Consider the following 17,905-nt stretch of genomic DNA (forward strand, 5'->3'; position numbering starts at 1 on the left):
TATATTTAATGTGTATATTTTATATATAATATACTTTACAAATATATTTGAGATAAATATGCATATTCTATATGTATTTAATATGCATATACAAGCAATCTTTATTTAATATAATTTGGATACTCTTTATATTAACATATATAAATTCACTTCATTTGTTAAAATTTTTTTTAATGATTATAAAGTTTTAGCACCATATATCTATATTGGGTTGCAGTGAACATATATAAAGGGCTTCCCCAGTGGTGCAGTGGTAAAGAATCTGCCAGCCAATGCAGGAGACGCAAGAGACTAGGGTTAGATCCCTGGGTTGGGAAGATCCCCTAGAGTAGGAAATGGCAACCCACTCCAATAGGTCTTCCATGGTGGCTCAGGCAGTATAGAATCTGCCTGAAATGCAGGAGACCCAGGTTTGATCCCTGGGTTGGGAAGATCTGGAGAAGGGAATGGCAACCCACTCCAGTATTCTTGCCTGGAGAATCCCATGGACAGAGGAGCCTTATGGGCTATTGTCCATTCGGTCACAAAGAGTCGGACATGACTAGAGCGACTTAGCATTTAGCACTCATGCACCTAAATGTATCTGTAGTAAATTCCTAGAAGTAGAATAAAAAAGTATTAATACTTCAATTTGTAATAGATATTCACCAGCAAGACTTTTTTCTGTATTTCAAAAAAATATAGAAAAGTATTGAATTAATGTAGCATATACCCATGTACCTATCCCCCAGAATTAACATGAGTTAACATTTTACACTTAAAATAGAACAGTACAAGTAAGGTTTATCTCTTTAGTTTTCCTCTGCAAAATCTGTCCATGGAAATGTATTTTCATGAATTTGGGGTGATTCAGTCCATGTTATATTTTTCCTTCATATATACATACCCATATACAATAGACAGTATATATTGCTTTGTCTGTGTTTTTGAAATTTCCCTCCAAACTAATTTTTTCCATATGAACTTTCTTCTAAGGCCTATCAGTCTCTCTCCCTTCTCCCAGCTTAATTTTTAGCTTTCTTTAACTTCCTTGGTTCTTAATGAGAGTGATCTCCTCTACTAAGTTGGGCTAGCTAGCTACTTCCATCTCTGACATAGCACAGAGCAAAAGCAAGAAATACTTATACTTTCTGAAAAATAGTGATATATAAAAGAACAAAAATTATGTTTAAGAAATTCTGTAGCCCAGAGTTTGCTCCGTCTAAATGCATCCCCCTCTCCTTCCCCTGCAGAAGTCCTGAATTTTGTGTTAATGATTCCATTGTATTTTTAAAATGTTTTTTTAGTACCTGATGTATGAATGTTTCATACAATAGATATTGAAATATTAAAATTTATGTTTTACCTTTTTGAACATCATGTACTGTGTGCTCAAGGAGCTCAGTCATGTCAGACTCTTTGCGACCTTATGGACTGTAACCTGCCAGGCTCCTCTGTCCATGGGATTCTCCAGGCAAGAATACTGGATTGAATTGCCATGCCCTCTTCCAGGGGATCTTCCTTACTCAGGGATCGAACCTGTATTTCTTATATATATAAATTAAATTATATAGCAGTCATAGTGACTAGCTTTTCTTATGAACATGATTTTGAAATTCATCTCAGTTGAAAAAAAATTTCACAAAACAGTTCTTATTCTTTACTATAAGTGATATCCTCTGACTTTTTTCTTTTCTGGCTGTGCCATGTGGCTTGCAGGGTCTTATTTCCCCAATTGGGAACTGAACCTGGGCCCTGGCAGTGGAAGCACCAAGTTCTAACCACTGGACCACCAGGGAATTCCTCTTCTGACTTTTTTCTTTTATACTCTTTATTTCATTTTTTAAAATGCTGATTTTGACTCACTAAACTGATTTCACAATGGGTCGTGAGTTCACAGTTTAAAACACCCCTGATTTAACATATATACCTTACAGTGGAATTGCTAGATTATAGAGTATGTTTGTTTTCAGTTTTATCAGATATAGTCAAATTGCTCTCCTTTAAATTGATTGTAACAGTTTACGTCTCCACCAGTAGTGTATGAGATAGTTCCTGTTTTCCTGTGTACTCAGAAGGCAGAAATTTTTTAAATGTTTGGATATAATTTCAGACTTAAAAGTTGAAAGACTGGTGCAAAGAACTCCTGGATACCCTTCAGGAATACATTTGACTCCTCAGATGTTGGTATTTTACTATATTCGTTTTATCTTTTTTTCTCTTTACTTATATACACACATGATATTTTGTCTGAACCAGTTAAGAGTAAGTTGCAACATAGCAGCACTATTCACAGTAGCGAAAAGGGGAAATAACCCAAATGTCCACCAATGGATGATGGATAAAAAATATGTTATATATATTCCATATATACCATGGAATATTATTTATTCTTGAAAAGGAATAATCTTATTCCTTAATAATAATCTTATCTATGCTGCAGCATAGATAAGCCTCAAACATGATGCTAAATGAGAGAAGTCAGACATAAAAGGCCACATATTGTTTGATTCCATTTGTGTGAAGTGTAGATCCAGAGACAGAAAGTAGACTAGAGGTTTCCAGAGGCTAGGAGGAGGGTGGCAAGGGAGTAGCAATTGCTTAATGGCTACAGAGTATTCTATGTGGGTGATGAAAGCATTTTGAAATGGATAGAAGTGATGGTTATACAACATTGTGAATATACTAAATGCCAGTGAATTGTATCATTAAATGTACTAAATTGTATACTTAAAAATGGTTACTATTATGTGAATTCTACCTCAGTTAAAAAGAAAAAAGAGTAAATTGCTGTTGCAAAAGCTTTCTACACCTAAATATTTCAGTTTGCATATCCTAAAAGCTAGGATTTTTCTCACGTAGCCATAATACAATTTCTAAAGGCTGGAAGTTAGCATTGAAACAATACTATAAATTATAGGCCTTGTTTGTTAGTTGTGTCAATAATATTCTTTATAGCGAAAATGCAAGGTGATGCTTTGCATTCAGTTGTCACACTGCTCTAGTTTTCTTTAATCTGGAACAATCCCTTAGTCTTTAAAATATTTCATAACATTGATAGTTTTGCAGAGTCCAAACTCGTTATTTTGTGAGTGGTCACTTTGAGTTTGTCTGATGTTTCCTCATGGTATATGAATCTTCAGGTTATGCACTTTTGTCAGGAACGTCATTAAAGTTTTGCTGAGGCAGAAGGCAGAAATTTTAGTGTTAAAAAATATTCGAGCTTTTCCAGTCTCCATTTTTTTCTAGTTCAACATTGTGAAAGGAGTACAAGGCTGTATATTGTCACCCTACTTATTTAACTTATATGTAGAGTATATCATGTGAAATGCCAGGCTGGATGTATCACAAGCTGGAATCAAGACTGCCAGGAGAAACACCAACAACCTCAGATATGCAGATGACACCATGCTAATGGCAGAAAGCGAAGAGAAACTAAAGAGCCTCTTGATGAGGATAAAAGAGAAGAGTGAAAAAGCTGGCTTGAAACTCAATAATCAGAAAACTAAGATCATGGCATCCAGTCCCATTACTTCATGGCAAATGGAAGGAGAAAAAATAGAAGCAGCAGTAGATTTTCTTTTCCTGGGCTCCAGAAACACTAGGTATGGTGATTGCACCCATGAAATTAAAAGACACATGCTCCTTGGAAGAAAAGGCTTAACAAACCTAGACAGTATATTAAAAAGCAGAGACATCACTTTGCCAACAGAGGTCTTTATAGTCAAAGCGATGGTTTTTCCAGTAGTCATGTACAGATGTGAGAGTTGAACCATAAAGAAAGCTGAGTGCCAAAGAACTGATGCTTTCAAATTGTGCTGGAGAAGACTCTTGAGAGCCCCTTGGACAGCAAGGATATCAAACCAGTCAATCCTAAAGGAAATCGGTCCTGATGAAGCTCCAATACTTTGACCACCTGATGCGAACAACTGACTCATTGGAAATCCCCCTGTTTCTGGGAAAAATTGAAGGCAAAGGAGAAGAGGGTGACAGAGGATGAGATGGTTAGATAACATCACTGACTTCATGGGCATGAATTTGAGCAAACTCCTGGAGATAGTGAAGGACAGAGGAACCTGGCAGACTACCGTCCTTGGGGGTCACAAAGAGTCAGACACAACTTAGTGACTGACCAACAGCAGCAGCATTCTCAGATGACCTTCACAACAAAGCTGTGAGATCAGTTACTTGATGTCATTTGTTCACTCAACAAATATTTCTTGAGCATCTGTGATATGCCAAGCACTGTTACAGGTGCTCGGGGTATATACCATATATAAAACAGAAAAAAAAATCTTACCTTCAGGAATTTCCTTTATAGTGGGAGACAATTATCCTTTAGAAAATGTGTGTGCATGGACACATATACAAAGTGTGTTCAAGTGGTATAAAAGAGTGTATAGTGAAATTGGGTCTCTCTCCTACCACTTTCCCCTCACCTCGCAGTTTCTCTCCCCAGGAATTCCCCTTTCTAGTTTTGTAGCTACCATAGCCGGTTTATAGGTACAGTCTTTGCCTAGACAATCATTCCTGTAATACATACTTTTTTCTACCCCCAACTTTTGCAGTTGCTTTCTCTGTGTACTGTTCTTTGCCTTGATTTCTTTTTCACTTAACAGTGATGTACCTTTTCTTGCTAAATAAATACATTTAGGTTGCTTCCAGACATTTGCTGTTACAAACAATGTCTTACACATGTATCCCTTGACCACTTTTAAGTGTTTGTTTAGATACATTTATGGAAGTGGAACTGCTGGGTGAAAGGGCATATACATTTTCGATTTTGATAGACATTGTCAGTTGTTCTCTGCAGTGTTGTACCATTTTATATTCACATCAGCAATAGAAGAAAGTACTTATTTTCCCTACCAACCGTGGGTGAGATCAAGCTTTTTATATCAGTTAGCTCAAAGAGGGGGGAAAATAATTCACACTTTGTAAACCATTGCTTATTTGTTTTCCTTAATGCTAGTCTTCCTACCCTATTAAAAAATTGCCATTTATATATGTTATGAAACGACTAGATTTATGTTTAAAGTTTTTAAATGCTGAATTCACATTTATTGAACATTTTTTTAGCTATCTTGTTTCCCATATTGATTTCCTTTAGCCAATACATTTTTTTTATAGGTAGCCTAGAAGTCACCTTTTTAAAAAGCCTATGTGGGAATTATGAGTTAACAGTGATTAGACTGATGTTTTTATCATATCAGAAAATGAAACAATAGATAATGTTTTACAGTATTTGAACTATAAATACTGCCCCCCTATCCGTTTGCCCCTTTTATGAGAAACAATTATGTGGTTGCTTTTCTAATCTAAGTTCCATTTAAAGTTTTGGGTATATGAAGCATTAAAAGTGAGCTGATGGTAGATATTAAGAGTGACTAGATTTGAGACAGGTTTGTTGTACTATCTGGAATTTGCCTTTTAACTCAGTTTTTGAAGGAAAATTTCAACCATTTCCAAGAGACTCTTGTATTAAATGTTTCAGATGTTTAAAACTACATATTCATTAAGATATTCAAACTACTTCAGGTTGTAATTTGCATTTTGTCATTGCAACCCATAGTAATAAAAATGATATTTGGAGATTAAATACTATGGATGTAAAACAGAACAATGTTTGAAACAGATGTATGTTATAGGGTATAGAGTCCAATGGTTAAAAGCACGGGGTTTGGAGTAAGAGAACCCTGGATTCATTAGCTATGTATTTTCTTAAGCCTCTATTTCTTCATAAATAAAACGAACTATACGAGAGCTAGCTTAGTGCCTGATAATGCAGTAAATACTGAACAAAATGCAGCTCTTAGCATCCTAACCAGTCATACTAAGATCAAGCACTACTGTTTGGGAAACTAGCAGTCGTGTTAAAAAAACCTAGAACTGGTAGCACATAGCTGGAGAAATCGGAGAAGGCAATGGCAAGCCACTCCTGTACTCTTGCCTAGAAAATCCCATGGGTGGAGGAGCCTGGGTAGGCTGCAGTCCATGGGGTCGCTAAGGGTCGGACACGACTGAGCGACTTCACTTTTCACTTTCACACATTGGAGAAGGAAATGGCAACCCACTCCAGTGTTCTTGCCTGGAGAATCCCAGGGACGGGGGAGCCTGGTGGGCTTCTGTCTATGGGGTCACACAGAGTCGGACACGACTGAAGTGACGCAGCAGCAGCAGCAGCAGCTGGAGAAATGGAAATTTTCCACTTAATTTTTACTTGTAATTCCTGGTTTTCATTGTATATTAAAAGTGTAAAACACTTGTATGAGTTTTAGGATTGAACTTTTGTAGTTTTCATACCCAAAATATTTTATTAGAGCTATAGTTTCTAAGAGCCATGTATATTGCCTCTTCCTTCTTACTTCTAATCTCCTAATCGCACCCATATGAATGGGAAGAATGTTTTTTGTTTATTTGACATAATGTTGAGAGATGTCACAAATAAATAATGCCAATACCAAGAGAAAACATCCATGAATCACTTGAAGGACTTTTAAGGACCTAGAGTGGTATATCGATCACATTTTGAAAACCATTGCTACAAACATGTTGACCTAGAGGATAGTTTCATGTTATTTTGCTTATATTGTTTTATAAGCAAAACTATTAAGTCTGGTAATAAAAAATGAGATAATCTCTTAGATGGTCTCTAAACAACTTTCTTATTTTTCTTTTAAAATAAGGGTAGTATTTTATCCTGGAGAAGGCAATGGCAACCCACTCCAGTACTCTTGCCTGGAAAATCCAATGGATGGAGGAGCCTGGTAGGCTGCAGTCCGTGGGGTCGCTGAGTCGGACACGACTGGGCGACTTCCCTTTCACTTTTCACTTTCATGCACTGGAGAAGGAAGTGGCAACCCACTCCAGTGTTCTTGCCTGGAGAATCCCAGGGATGGGGGAACCTGGTGGGCTGCCGTCTGTGGGGTCGCACAGAGTTGGACACGACTGAAGCAACTTAGCAGCAGCAGCAGTATTTTATCCACAGAACAAAGAAGTATCAATATTAGAAGACCTCAGGGGATAAAAAGATTTTTAAAAAATACTTTAAGTAATTCTAACATGCGACGAGTTGACTCACTGGAAAAGACTCTGATGCTGGGAAGGGTTGGGGGCGGGAGGAGAAGGGGACGACCGAGAATTAGATGGCTGGATGGCATCACCGACTCTGTGGACATGAGTTTGAGTGAACTCCGGGGGTTGGTGATGGACAGGGAGGCCTGGCGTGCTGTGATTCATGGGGTCACGGAGAGTCGGACACGACTGAGCGACTGAACTGAACAACCAGAAACTTGGACATAAGTATAGAATTCTTTGCTTATTTTTACAGGTGTCCCCTGGAATTTCACATTTAATGTAAAGTTTTACCCACCTGACCCAGCACAGTTAACAGAAGATATAACAAGGTAAATAATGTATTAAGTTAAATATGCAATAAGTAATTTCATTATCATAAGGTCTGGGGAGTTCTTCATTCAGAATTAAAGAAAAATGATGAGTTATTTAACCTAAGATAAAAAGTTTCTAGTTACTTCAAGGCAGGCTTACAAATAAGTGAGCCTAAAAACCTCAGACATCTGTGACTCACCTGGAAGAAATTGGCAGGGAATTAACCTTGCTTATCAAGGATATTATGCCATGCTGTGGACAGGGACTCTATAAACCATACCATCCTCCAAAGAACAGGACACAAATAGAGTGGCAAAATAGCTCTGCTGTTTTTTGTTTTAAATACTCTTCTCTCGTGATGTTCTTTTTAAGGGATCAAAAAAACTAAAGTCTTGGTGTTCTTATTTTTTCTTCCTATTCCTCTTTTAAATTGTAGGATTAGGTACATGAACTGAATCTTTCTCAGTAATTTTTGAGCCCGCTTAATTTATGAAATAAATCTTATACTCTTTAAAAACAGCTTACTGCTTCCTTTTAAGAAAGTGTCCTTTATTGGATTCTATGTAAATATTATCAAAAAAGGAAAATGGAAAAACAGTATCTAATAAAAATTACTACAGTGCACATTTCCATTCATAGCATCTTACTCAGAGCCTTATATACATAGTAGATATTTGGCAGTGTTTGTTCAATCGAATTGTTGTTGAGAAACTACTTTATAATTCTGATTTTGCTGTCAACCATCTGATTTCAGACAAATATACTCTCTCAAATAAGAGAATAACCTAAGACTCCTCAAAAGTCTGGTTGTTAAGTACTGTGAAGTGTCTATACCATTAAAAAAGTTATCTAGTTATTCTTAGTACATTCTTGAAGTTGAGATGCCATATATCTGCCTGAAAAAAATTATCTTGGTTATATCTGTTTCACAAGTAATCCTTTCTCTTAGAGTTGCTACTTACTCATCCTTCTTTGTTAAGGTTTATTATATATACAAATAACAAATCCCTAAAATTCTGTACTAACTACCTATGTTTTAGAGGAGTTGAAGGTTCTTAACGATTTGATTGGCTTTGCTCTGACTTTTTAAAAAAACATAGACAGCAAAAATGATTGCTGATGTATATGTTTTTCAATATCTTATTATAGTCAAAGCCAAGATATGATTCTAATTAATCATGGCCCTGACCTCCCTAGCCCTTGTTCTGACTGAGTTACCCAATTCAGACTCTTTTACTAAACAGGAAAACTGGAAGGTAGGATTAAATTGGAAGAACCCAGTTTGGGCTATCTGTCACTGAAACAGTACAATGAACAGTCATATACCTTCTGCTTCGATTGAACAGTTTGTTAATATTAACTCACATTTACTTAGCTGCTCTTTTTCTTCCTCCCTCCCTCCCTGTCTTTCCCATTTTCTTCCTTTTTCTCTCTCTATTTTGTTATTGTTTCTGTCGCCGACGTAGTAATGCCTTTTCTCTTTTGGCTATAGGTATTACCTATGTCTTCAGCTTCGGCAGGACATAGTTTCAGGACGTCTGCCCTGTTCCTTTGCAACCTTAGCGTTACTAGGTTCTTATACTATCCAGTCTGAGCTGGGAGACTATGACCCAGAACTCCATGGCGCAGATTATGTTAGTGATTTTAAACTGGCCCCAAATCAGACCAAGGAACTTGAAGAGAAGGTCATGGAACTGCATAAGTCATACAGGTAAGTATGTCTCCAGGGTTTGAGCTATCTTTACTTTGACAATAGGTTTAAATCCTTGACCTGGGATGATTTAAGTGTTCTCCTCAGTGGGAACTGGTAACAGAGAAAGTCAGCTTGAGCTCAGTTACCTCCCAGTTCTTTGGGATTCTAAGCCTTCAGAACCTAAGTTTTCAGAGTAATGGGTGCTGCATTGTTGGATGAAAACTCAATGAGGTAATATATGCAAAGCACTAAGCACAGTGTCTGGCACATAGTATGTGCTCAATAAGTGGAAGCTATTATTACTATTGGCTTTTACCTTTTTTTTTAGATTTAAATGGATTATACTGTATTCGATGCCTTGAGATTTTTAGAGCAGAGATTCTTAACTTGGGGTCTTTGTGCAAGAATAGACTTAAGAGGGCTCATAAAATCCCTGAAGATATTTTAAAATTCTTTCTTGAATTTACTAATTTTTTTTTCATGAAAATAATTGGTAATGTGAGAGGTATAACACAGTGATCAAGAACAAGGGCTTTAGTCAGACTGAGCTGGGTTGAATTCTTATTCTGCTTGGTCCTAACCTTGTGACCTCAGGTAGTTCATTTAATCTCTGAATCTCAGATTCCTTATATGTCTGATAGAGATCATTACCTCAGAGGAAATAGGGTGATCCATAGGACTTGAAAAGGTCATAGGTGTGAAAACTTAATAAACATTAGCTAATATTAAAGTCCCAGAAAAATGTGTTTCTTCCTACGATATATCCCATTGTTATATGAGTGACTTCTCCAAGCTAAATTTTACGAGCTGCCTATGCATATCAAGGAGAATGTCTGATCCTGGCCTTGAGTTGGCACCTTGAATTATATTAGCATGAATTAGGCTAGGATGCCCCAGAAAGTCACACTGCTGAGAAATCCTGAGTGGTCGTATCGTAGTCTATCTAACTGTTGAACCATCTTATTTTCCTTAGAGTGGTTCCAATAGCATTGCATGGATTAAGATGCTTCAAATAAGAGTGTTAACTCAAGGTCCCCCAGTTCTAGTTGCCTTATTCCCGCTGTAGGTTCCAGTCCCTCAGTCATGAAAACCATAATAAGAACTTTAAAGTCTTTCATCTATGTAACAATAGTCTTATAACAATCACCATACTCTCATGAGATCATGCTGTTTCTACAGAGAATTGCCAAGGTTTGTTTTTCAAGTTTGGGTATATACATTACAATGCTCTGATATCTAAGACCACTAATGAATCACTTTCAACTAGTTGATGATTCTAACTTAAAGGATGTTGTATTGTCCTTAAATATGTGTTTGGTGATGGCAGTTTAGTCACTACATCGTATCCAACTCTTGCGACCCCCAGGGACTATAGCCCGCCAGGTTCCTCTGTCCATGAGATTTCCCAGGCAAGAATACTGCAGTTGGGTAGCCATTCCCTTCTCCAGGAGATCTTCTCAACCTAGGGACTGAACCCGTGTCTTCTGCATTGCAGGCGGATTCTTTATAGCTGAGCCACCAGGGAAGCACAAAATATATGTTTAAGATACTTATTTATATTATGATTATAATTTATATATATATATGTAAAATATGTAATTATGCACACAAATACATGTATGCAAAGTAAGTGATGGAAGCAATCAATTAAAATTATTTGTTAGAATGTCAGGATTGTAGGGAAGTGTTCTTTTTATCTAATCATTTAAAAATAATTTTTATTATTAGTAGTATAATCTTTGAGCAATCAATAAAATGGTAAAAGAAAATATTTCACTGTTGCTGTGGAGCACAACAGCAGAAAATAGTGGTATTGGATTATGATTGATGCCTTCTCTCTGATGATTTTGATGTATATTTGATCATAATAGAATTTCAGGTTTGGGAGGACTTTGCAGTCTAAATTTCATGCAATGCTTGATTCTCCTTTATGCATTGTTAAGAAAATCATCATCATATCATAAGCAGCTAATTATTATGTGTCTATTATTATGTGCCAGATACCATGCTAAGCACTTTATGTATAATATCATATTTAATCTTTATAACCACCCTTTGAATTAAGCCGTGTCTGCTCAGTCACTTCAGTCATGTCTGACTCTTTGTGACCCTGTGGCCTGTAGCCTGCCATGCTACTCTGTCCATGGAATTTTCCAGGCAAGAATAGGTTGCCATTTCCTACTTCAGGGGATATTCCTGATCCAGGGATTGAGTCTCCTGTGTCTTCTGTATTGGCAGGTAGATTCTTTACCACTGCGCCACCTGGGAAGCCCTCTGTTGAAATGGTAGAGCACAAATCAAGGCAGTTGGCACCATACTGTACTACTAGTCATTGTATGCTTCACTAGGATGCACTTTTATTTTTTAACTTGCAGTTAAAAGATGAAAGATTTTTAAATCTGCCTGTTCACTTAAAAATTTTCATGATGAAGTAGTACAAAGTATTGATTATTTTAAATCTTAAATACATTCTGTTTAATATTCTGTGTGATTTAATAGGAAGTACCCAGAAAGCACTTGTGCTGCATACTGAGGTATAAAGTTATCTTGAGGAAAAAACACTTGTATAATTGTTTTACGTTCTCAGCTGAATTAGTCACTTTTTTTTAATGCAACACCTTTTTTACTTGAAAAAAATAACTATGATTAATGACTATGATTATTCGACTAGGTTGTTTGGCATACATTTTCTCAAAAAAATGAAATGAGCCAGTCCTTTAAGGGTTGGTAAACAACTGACTATTTGTTGCTAATGATAAAATTCAAGCTTTCAAGAGAAAATTAGAATTTTGTAAAACTTGTATTTGCCATCATGGTCTCGACAGGCTCCAAATACTTAAAATATTTTTCTGATGGAGTTGGTGATGACTTTAATGCATGTGATTCTCTTCTTTTAATACTGTACAGTGAAACATATCAGCATTTGAAGGACTTGGATTATTCAGCCAACCAATATTTTTCAGATATGAAATGCATGATGTTACAAAATCATACATAACTATAAAAGGTCCATTTGAAATGTAAGATAGGCCAATGGATTTTAATATAACAGGTTACAAAAGTTCACCATTATGCCTTCAGATTTCACATTGGAAACCCCCTTAGGAAACTGCCATTGTTGAGTTTTAGTGTAGTAAGTATCAAAGAAGAATATTTTTACCCATCAATTCTTCATTTTCCAACTATATATCTGTATGAGCTCAGGTTTTTTCATATACTACAACCAAATTCAAATATTGCAACAGATTGAATTCAGAAGTAGTTAGAAGACAGGAGAATTCAGCTGTCTTCTAAGTCACACATTAAAAAATTTTTATAAATATGGAAAACAATGCTGCTCCTTAACAACAGTTTGGGAAAATGCTGTTATTTTAAAAAAAAATTGTTAACATATGATTTTTTTATTGTTATTCTTTAAAGATTTAATCAGTAGTTTCAAATTTCATTAGTTTTACCTTCTATTATAGTAAATATTGATAAAAATAACCCACATTTAATAAAAACTGTTTAGAGTCCTCAGTAATTATTGAGAGGGAAGGGATCCTGAGGTCAAAATTTTGAGAATCACTGAGCTAGGCACTAAAGCAAAACCCTGGGCTCTGGAGTCAGCCTGTCTTACTTTGAATTCAGTCTCCATTCCTTATTAGCTTTATGATTCTTAGTAAGTTACTTAAGGGCTTCCCAGGCTTCCCTGGTGGTTTTGATGGTAAAGAATCTGCCTGAAATGCGGGAGACCCAGGTTTAGTCCCTGAGCTGGGAAGATCCCCTGGAGGAGGGCATGGCAACCCACTCCCAATACTCCTGCCTGGAGAATACCCTGGACAGAGGAGCCTGGCGGGCTATAGTCTACAGGATCGAAAAGAGTTGAACACAACTGAAGCGACTGTAGCACTCATGCATACTAGTTACTTAAGCTCTCCAAGTTTCCATTTTTTCATCTGAAACAAAAGGGTGATACTGTGAATTTTTGATTGTTTAATCAGAAATTCACGTAAAGTGCTTTGCACAATGATTAGTATATAGTAAAATTTCCAATATTTGTTAGGATAATAATAATTCTTATTCCATTTTGCCAGTAATGAGTGTGAGTCTAGGTTTAGAGAACTGCTCTTGGGAACTGACTTTAAGTCCAAATAGGTGAAACGATCTCAGAAGACAGATGGGTATGTTCTAGTTGATGTTCTGTGAGGTATATGGATAGAAATTGAGCAGTAATGTATCTCCATGATTAGAAAATTTAGAGGTCTGTCATCTTGGAATTTATTTGCTCCTTTTTGGAAAGATTGGCCATCCTCACAAACAAAGTCAAATGGGAGTTTTAATTATGTCCCAACAATGTGACATTTTAACCAGTCCAAAGAGACTTCTGCTTAGGTAGAAGCATTTACTATGCGTTGATCCCATTCCTCAGATAAATAGAAGAGAGCCTACATACATGGAATCCTTAGTAATGGCCCTTTGTTTGCCTAGACAAAAACTGTGAAGCTATAATACTCATTAAACTTACACTAGCAAATCAAGGTTTAAAACAAATTGTCCTCTATTTATGGGGACTAGGAAGATAATGTAAAGGTGTCAGTTGTCCCCTACTTAATTATTTGAAACTGCAGTCTTTAATTTGGAGATGCAACAATGTTATTAAAAGGCTGTCATATCCCCCACCAGATGAAAACTGTTGACTTGCAATCATGTGGACCCCAAATTGGTTGAAAGCCAGAAGATGGGTGATGCTTGAAACTTTGCCTTTATGCCAACCAACCTGAGAATTGTACACGAGCTGATCATGCAACCTGTAGCCCCCTCCCTCACAGTGCCTTAAAAACCTGTCTCCTAATGGGCAACTTGGAGATGATTTTAGGACATTAGTCCACCATCTTCCCAGGTTGCTGGCTTCCTGAATAAAGCAGCTTTTCTTCGAAAAGAAAAAAGAAAAAAACTGTCATTTAACACTGGAACTCATTGAGTGGCTCTGTATCCTGACTCCACTTGCTCAAAATAAATACAGGGAAACTTTGTTATAAATTCTCTTTTTAATGAGCAAAAATTAACCTGTGCCAAATTTCTCTGGTTAGGTACTTATTGTAAGCTGCAATAATTTCAAATAGTAAATTATTAAGTGGTACCGAATAAATTCAAAACAGTACTCCTAATAGTTTAGAAGGGTCTAATCTCTTCCCAGCTAGTTTGTTACTACTTTCAAGAGTCTTGGAAAATATAGGAAAAACCATAATCTTTAAAATGTTAAGTCAAAAATAATTAAGTTTAATTTGTGGTTTATTTGTAAAATATGATTGCATTTACGTGCACAGATATCTGTGGTTGGTGGGATTATGGGAAACTTTCTTCTTTTTTTTTTTTTCTATGCTCTTAAAGATATTTTCCAAATTTTATACAATGAATGTATGATTTTTATAATCAGAAAAAGCATCCTGAAACAATTGTGTTCTAAAGCCATTAGGTGGGATAGAGCAAGATAGTCATCCATGCTGGGAGGCAGTCTAGTTGGGGATACTGGGGCCTAAGCAGGGGAGGAGAGTGTTCGTTGTAGGGGGCCAGCCTTGCAGGAGAAGTCAGAGCTCAAATAGGATGAAAGGGGAGTCATGGGTAGGCATGTGGTTGTGGTTATCAGAGGCAGAACAGAGTTAGAAGGGCATCCATGTAAGGGTAAGGCCTGCAGAGGACATCCGTATGGAGTTGTACCTGATACAGGTGTTGAATCCTGAGCAGGGTGAAGAAGACGTCTATGGAAGGGGTAGCCTAACACCAGGGGTCAGAATCTGAATGAGGACATGTGTGGGGAGCAGCCTAGCATGGAGAATTCAGAGTCTAAGCCAGAGAAGAGGGCATCCATGTCGGGGAGGATTAAGTGGTAGGAAGTAGAGATTGGTTATGTATGGGGGAGCAGAGGGGGTTGATCAAATTAGTGTATTAAGGATAATGGGAGTCAAGTTTCTGACTGTCAGTAAAGGGAGATAGAAACTATAGTGAGAAGGAAACTGAAATGACTCCTATGATATTGCATTAAAACTGCAAGTTTCAACAAAACCTGTTTTTGTTTTTGGATGGATGGATGGATAGATAGGGATGTAAATAAGTACACACAGACGCTCCAGCTACATCCAAAGATTTAAAAAAAATCATTTCTTATACTAGTCTCAAGAAGTGGGTATTATTACAGTTCTTACTTTATAGGAGATTGATGTCACACTCTTAAGTGCAGGAGCCAGCTCTAACGATGTGACTTGGGTCCTGGCTAAAGCCTGCTCCCTTAAACTAAGAGTCATGACTTGCCCACAATCATGTAATCCCTTGAGCCCTGTTTCTTTATCACCAAAATGAAAGTGCTGGACTCTGTAATCTTCTATCTCCATTCCAGCTTCAAATTCTAAACTTCAAGCTATCAATAATAGTAGCAACAACAACAAAATACCCCAAATCTGGAAAATGGGAGAAACCTTAACTAGAAACGTGTATAATTAGAGTGAGAGAAAAAACTATAAAACTTTCCTGGGATGTTCTTAATGACTTGAACATGCAAAATTGCTTGTTCAAGTGCTAATTTTCCCTTTCTTTTTGTGTGTATGTTCAATTTTAGTCGTTAATAGCATTCAGGTGTGATATTTTGGCGCTTGCAGAGAGAAGTTTTTATTCAGGGATGCGGAGTCATTAACAAGTATGCAGTTTCTTTCCTGAGGGTTTTTTTTTTTTTTTTAATTGGGAAGGGGGGTTGTTATTCCAAGGAACTCTTTGTTCTTTTTTTCTTCTTTGGCTGCACCAGGCAGTATGTGGGATCTTAGTTCCCCAACCAGGGGTCAAACTTGCACCCCCTGCATTGGAAGCATGGTGTCTTAACCATTGAACCGCCAGGGAAGTCTTCCTTTGTTGTTTTTAATGAGGGTAAAGACAGATGGTTTTGAAAGAGACTTTCTCTTTTAAATGAATAGGTCACCGCTGCTTTTTGTAGCTTGAGGCGGGCAGTCTTTGGGGAAACAGGCAGTTTCGGTGGTTTTTCTTTGGGGGTGTGGCTCCACTGTTGTTGCTCTGAAGTTCTATTTGGTTGGTTCTGAACTGTGCAGCACTGAGAGTAGTATCTTTTTCTTTAAAGCTCAGCCTAGCTCATGAGCACTTTTCAAAAGACAAGAAAGTCATAAAGGAGAAGGAAAGACTGCCATAGTGAGTGTTGAGACTATGAGGCTGATTGTTTTCAAACAAGTTTAATTCATTATATGCTTTGTAATGAAGACATCTTAATAACAGAGAGAGCAGCCCTTTTATCTATATGCTTCTATTAACCAATTTATTTTGTTTAGATCAGTGGGCAGGACACCATCTGTTACCAGAAATTTTCTTTTCATCAAGCCTGCCCCCATTAAGTATCCCCAGTTAAGCAACTTCAGCTGCCCTCCTGTTTAATTTCCATAATAACTCAATTCAGGGATATGGAGAGGAAAGGGCAGCTACGAGGATATTGTAAACTATCATGCCCTCAGAGGATTTAATTTGGTCACCTCCTTGGCAAGATAAATGAGTGGGAGGAGTTTATGTGTGTTGAAGAAAAGGGCTTAGGGAGGAGCAGAACTGAGGGTGGATGAGGCAGTTTTAAAGAATTTTAGTAGGATTTTTAAAAAAAATTTTCTTCTAATAGCTTTTTGGTAACTTTTTGTTTCTCCAAGAGCTCTTTTTCTAAGGCATATTTCAATTATTTAGACACAGGTAGTGATAAGAGTCCTTTTCCATACATAATATTCTATTTCTAGGACCATGAAATATATATACATATCTGTTGGTATGTATACATTTATATGTTTATGTAAAGTAAAAGTGATATACAAATGCCATTATTATAAACATTGACACTGTGACACTGAAAGTTGTTTGTTTTTTTTTTTTTCCTTCTATCAAAGGTCCATGACTCCAGCTCAGGCTGACCTGGAATTTCTTGAGAATGCCAAAAAATTGTCTATGTATGGCGTTGACCTTCATAAAGCAAAGGTAATGGTAACTTATTAATATCCATGTATCAGACCTGTGTCATATAATACCTCGTGACCAGCCTTTACCTAGGGTATTACAAAACATTCAGAGGAGATGGTAAATCTTGTGAGAATGTTGTCTGTCAGTTGAATCAGTCAAGTGTATTAAGTGTATGAATTGAGTTGCCTGTTTGCAGCTCCACCAGCAGAACGAGGTTTCACAACTAAGCAACTGTAAGGATCAAAAGCTATAGTGCCAAGAGCAGAAGAAATGATGATAACTTCCTAAAGTGAAGATACATTTGCAAATGCAGAGTGACAGTGAGGCTTGTTTCATAGCCAGTCACCTACCTTAGAATCACCTGGGGTATTTGTTAAATATACAGATTCCTGAGCTCCGCCCAGATACACTGACTGACTGTGGAGGAGAGGCTTAGTCTCTAGATTTAATGAATATCCCAAAAGATTCCCCTTCATGCTTGAATCTGAGAATCACTGGTATAAGGCAGCGGTTCACAACATGTGGTCTCTGAAACAGCATTTAGCATTGTCTAGGAACTGGTTTGAAATGCTCATTTCAGTTCCCATCCCAGAGTTACTGAATCAGAAACTCTGTGGGTAGGGCCCAGCTATCTGTTTTAACAAGCTCTCCAGGTGATTCTGATGCACACAGGAGGAACACAAATGGCTCACTTGAGAACCACTGGGTTAGGTAATTGGAAACTTGAGCTTTCATCCCCATTCAACCCAAGGCAGTCTAACACAATGAATAATGACAGGATATCGCTTGACTTCTCCCATCTTCAGATACTGAAATGGCTGGGGAGGTTGAGGAGTTTGTGAGGGAAAAGACTCAAGGGATGATTGGAGA

The 17,905-nt window shown here is 37.1% G+C and overlaps 1 protein-coding gene across 19 annotated transcripts in view; it reads left to right on the forward strand.

Annotated features, from left to right (window-relative positions):
• Positions 1–17,905, forward strand: part of EPB41 (erythrocyte membrane protein band 4.1) — a 180,998-nt gene that overhangs the window by 96,772 nt on the left and 66,321 nt on the right. For all 19 annotated transcript variants that reach the window (XM_055398164.2, XM_055398151.2, XM_088844388.1 and 16 more), the window contains exons 6-8: positions 7,310–7,385; positions 8,861–9,079; positions 16,966–17,053. In XM_055398164.2, the coding sequence (XP_055254139.2) occupies positions 7,310–7,385; positions 8,861–9,079; positions 16,966–17,053 (383 nt within the window). The remainder of the gene's footprint in view (positions 1–7,309; positions 7,386–8,860; positions 9,080–16,965; positions 17,054–17,905) is intronic.

The sequence above is a fragment of the Moschus berezovskii genome, chromosome 2 (assembly GCF_049115385.1).
Source record: "Moschus berezovskii isolate FMDL1 chromosome 2, NW_MosBer_1.0, whole genome shotgun sequence".
In the NCBI taxonomy this organism is placed as follows: Eukaryota; Metazoa; Chordata; class Mammalia; order Artiodactyla; family Moschidae; genus Moschus; species Moschus berezovskii.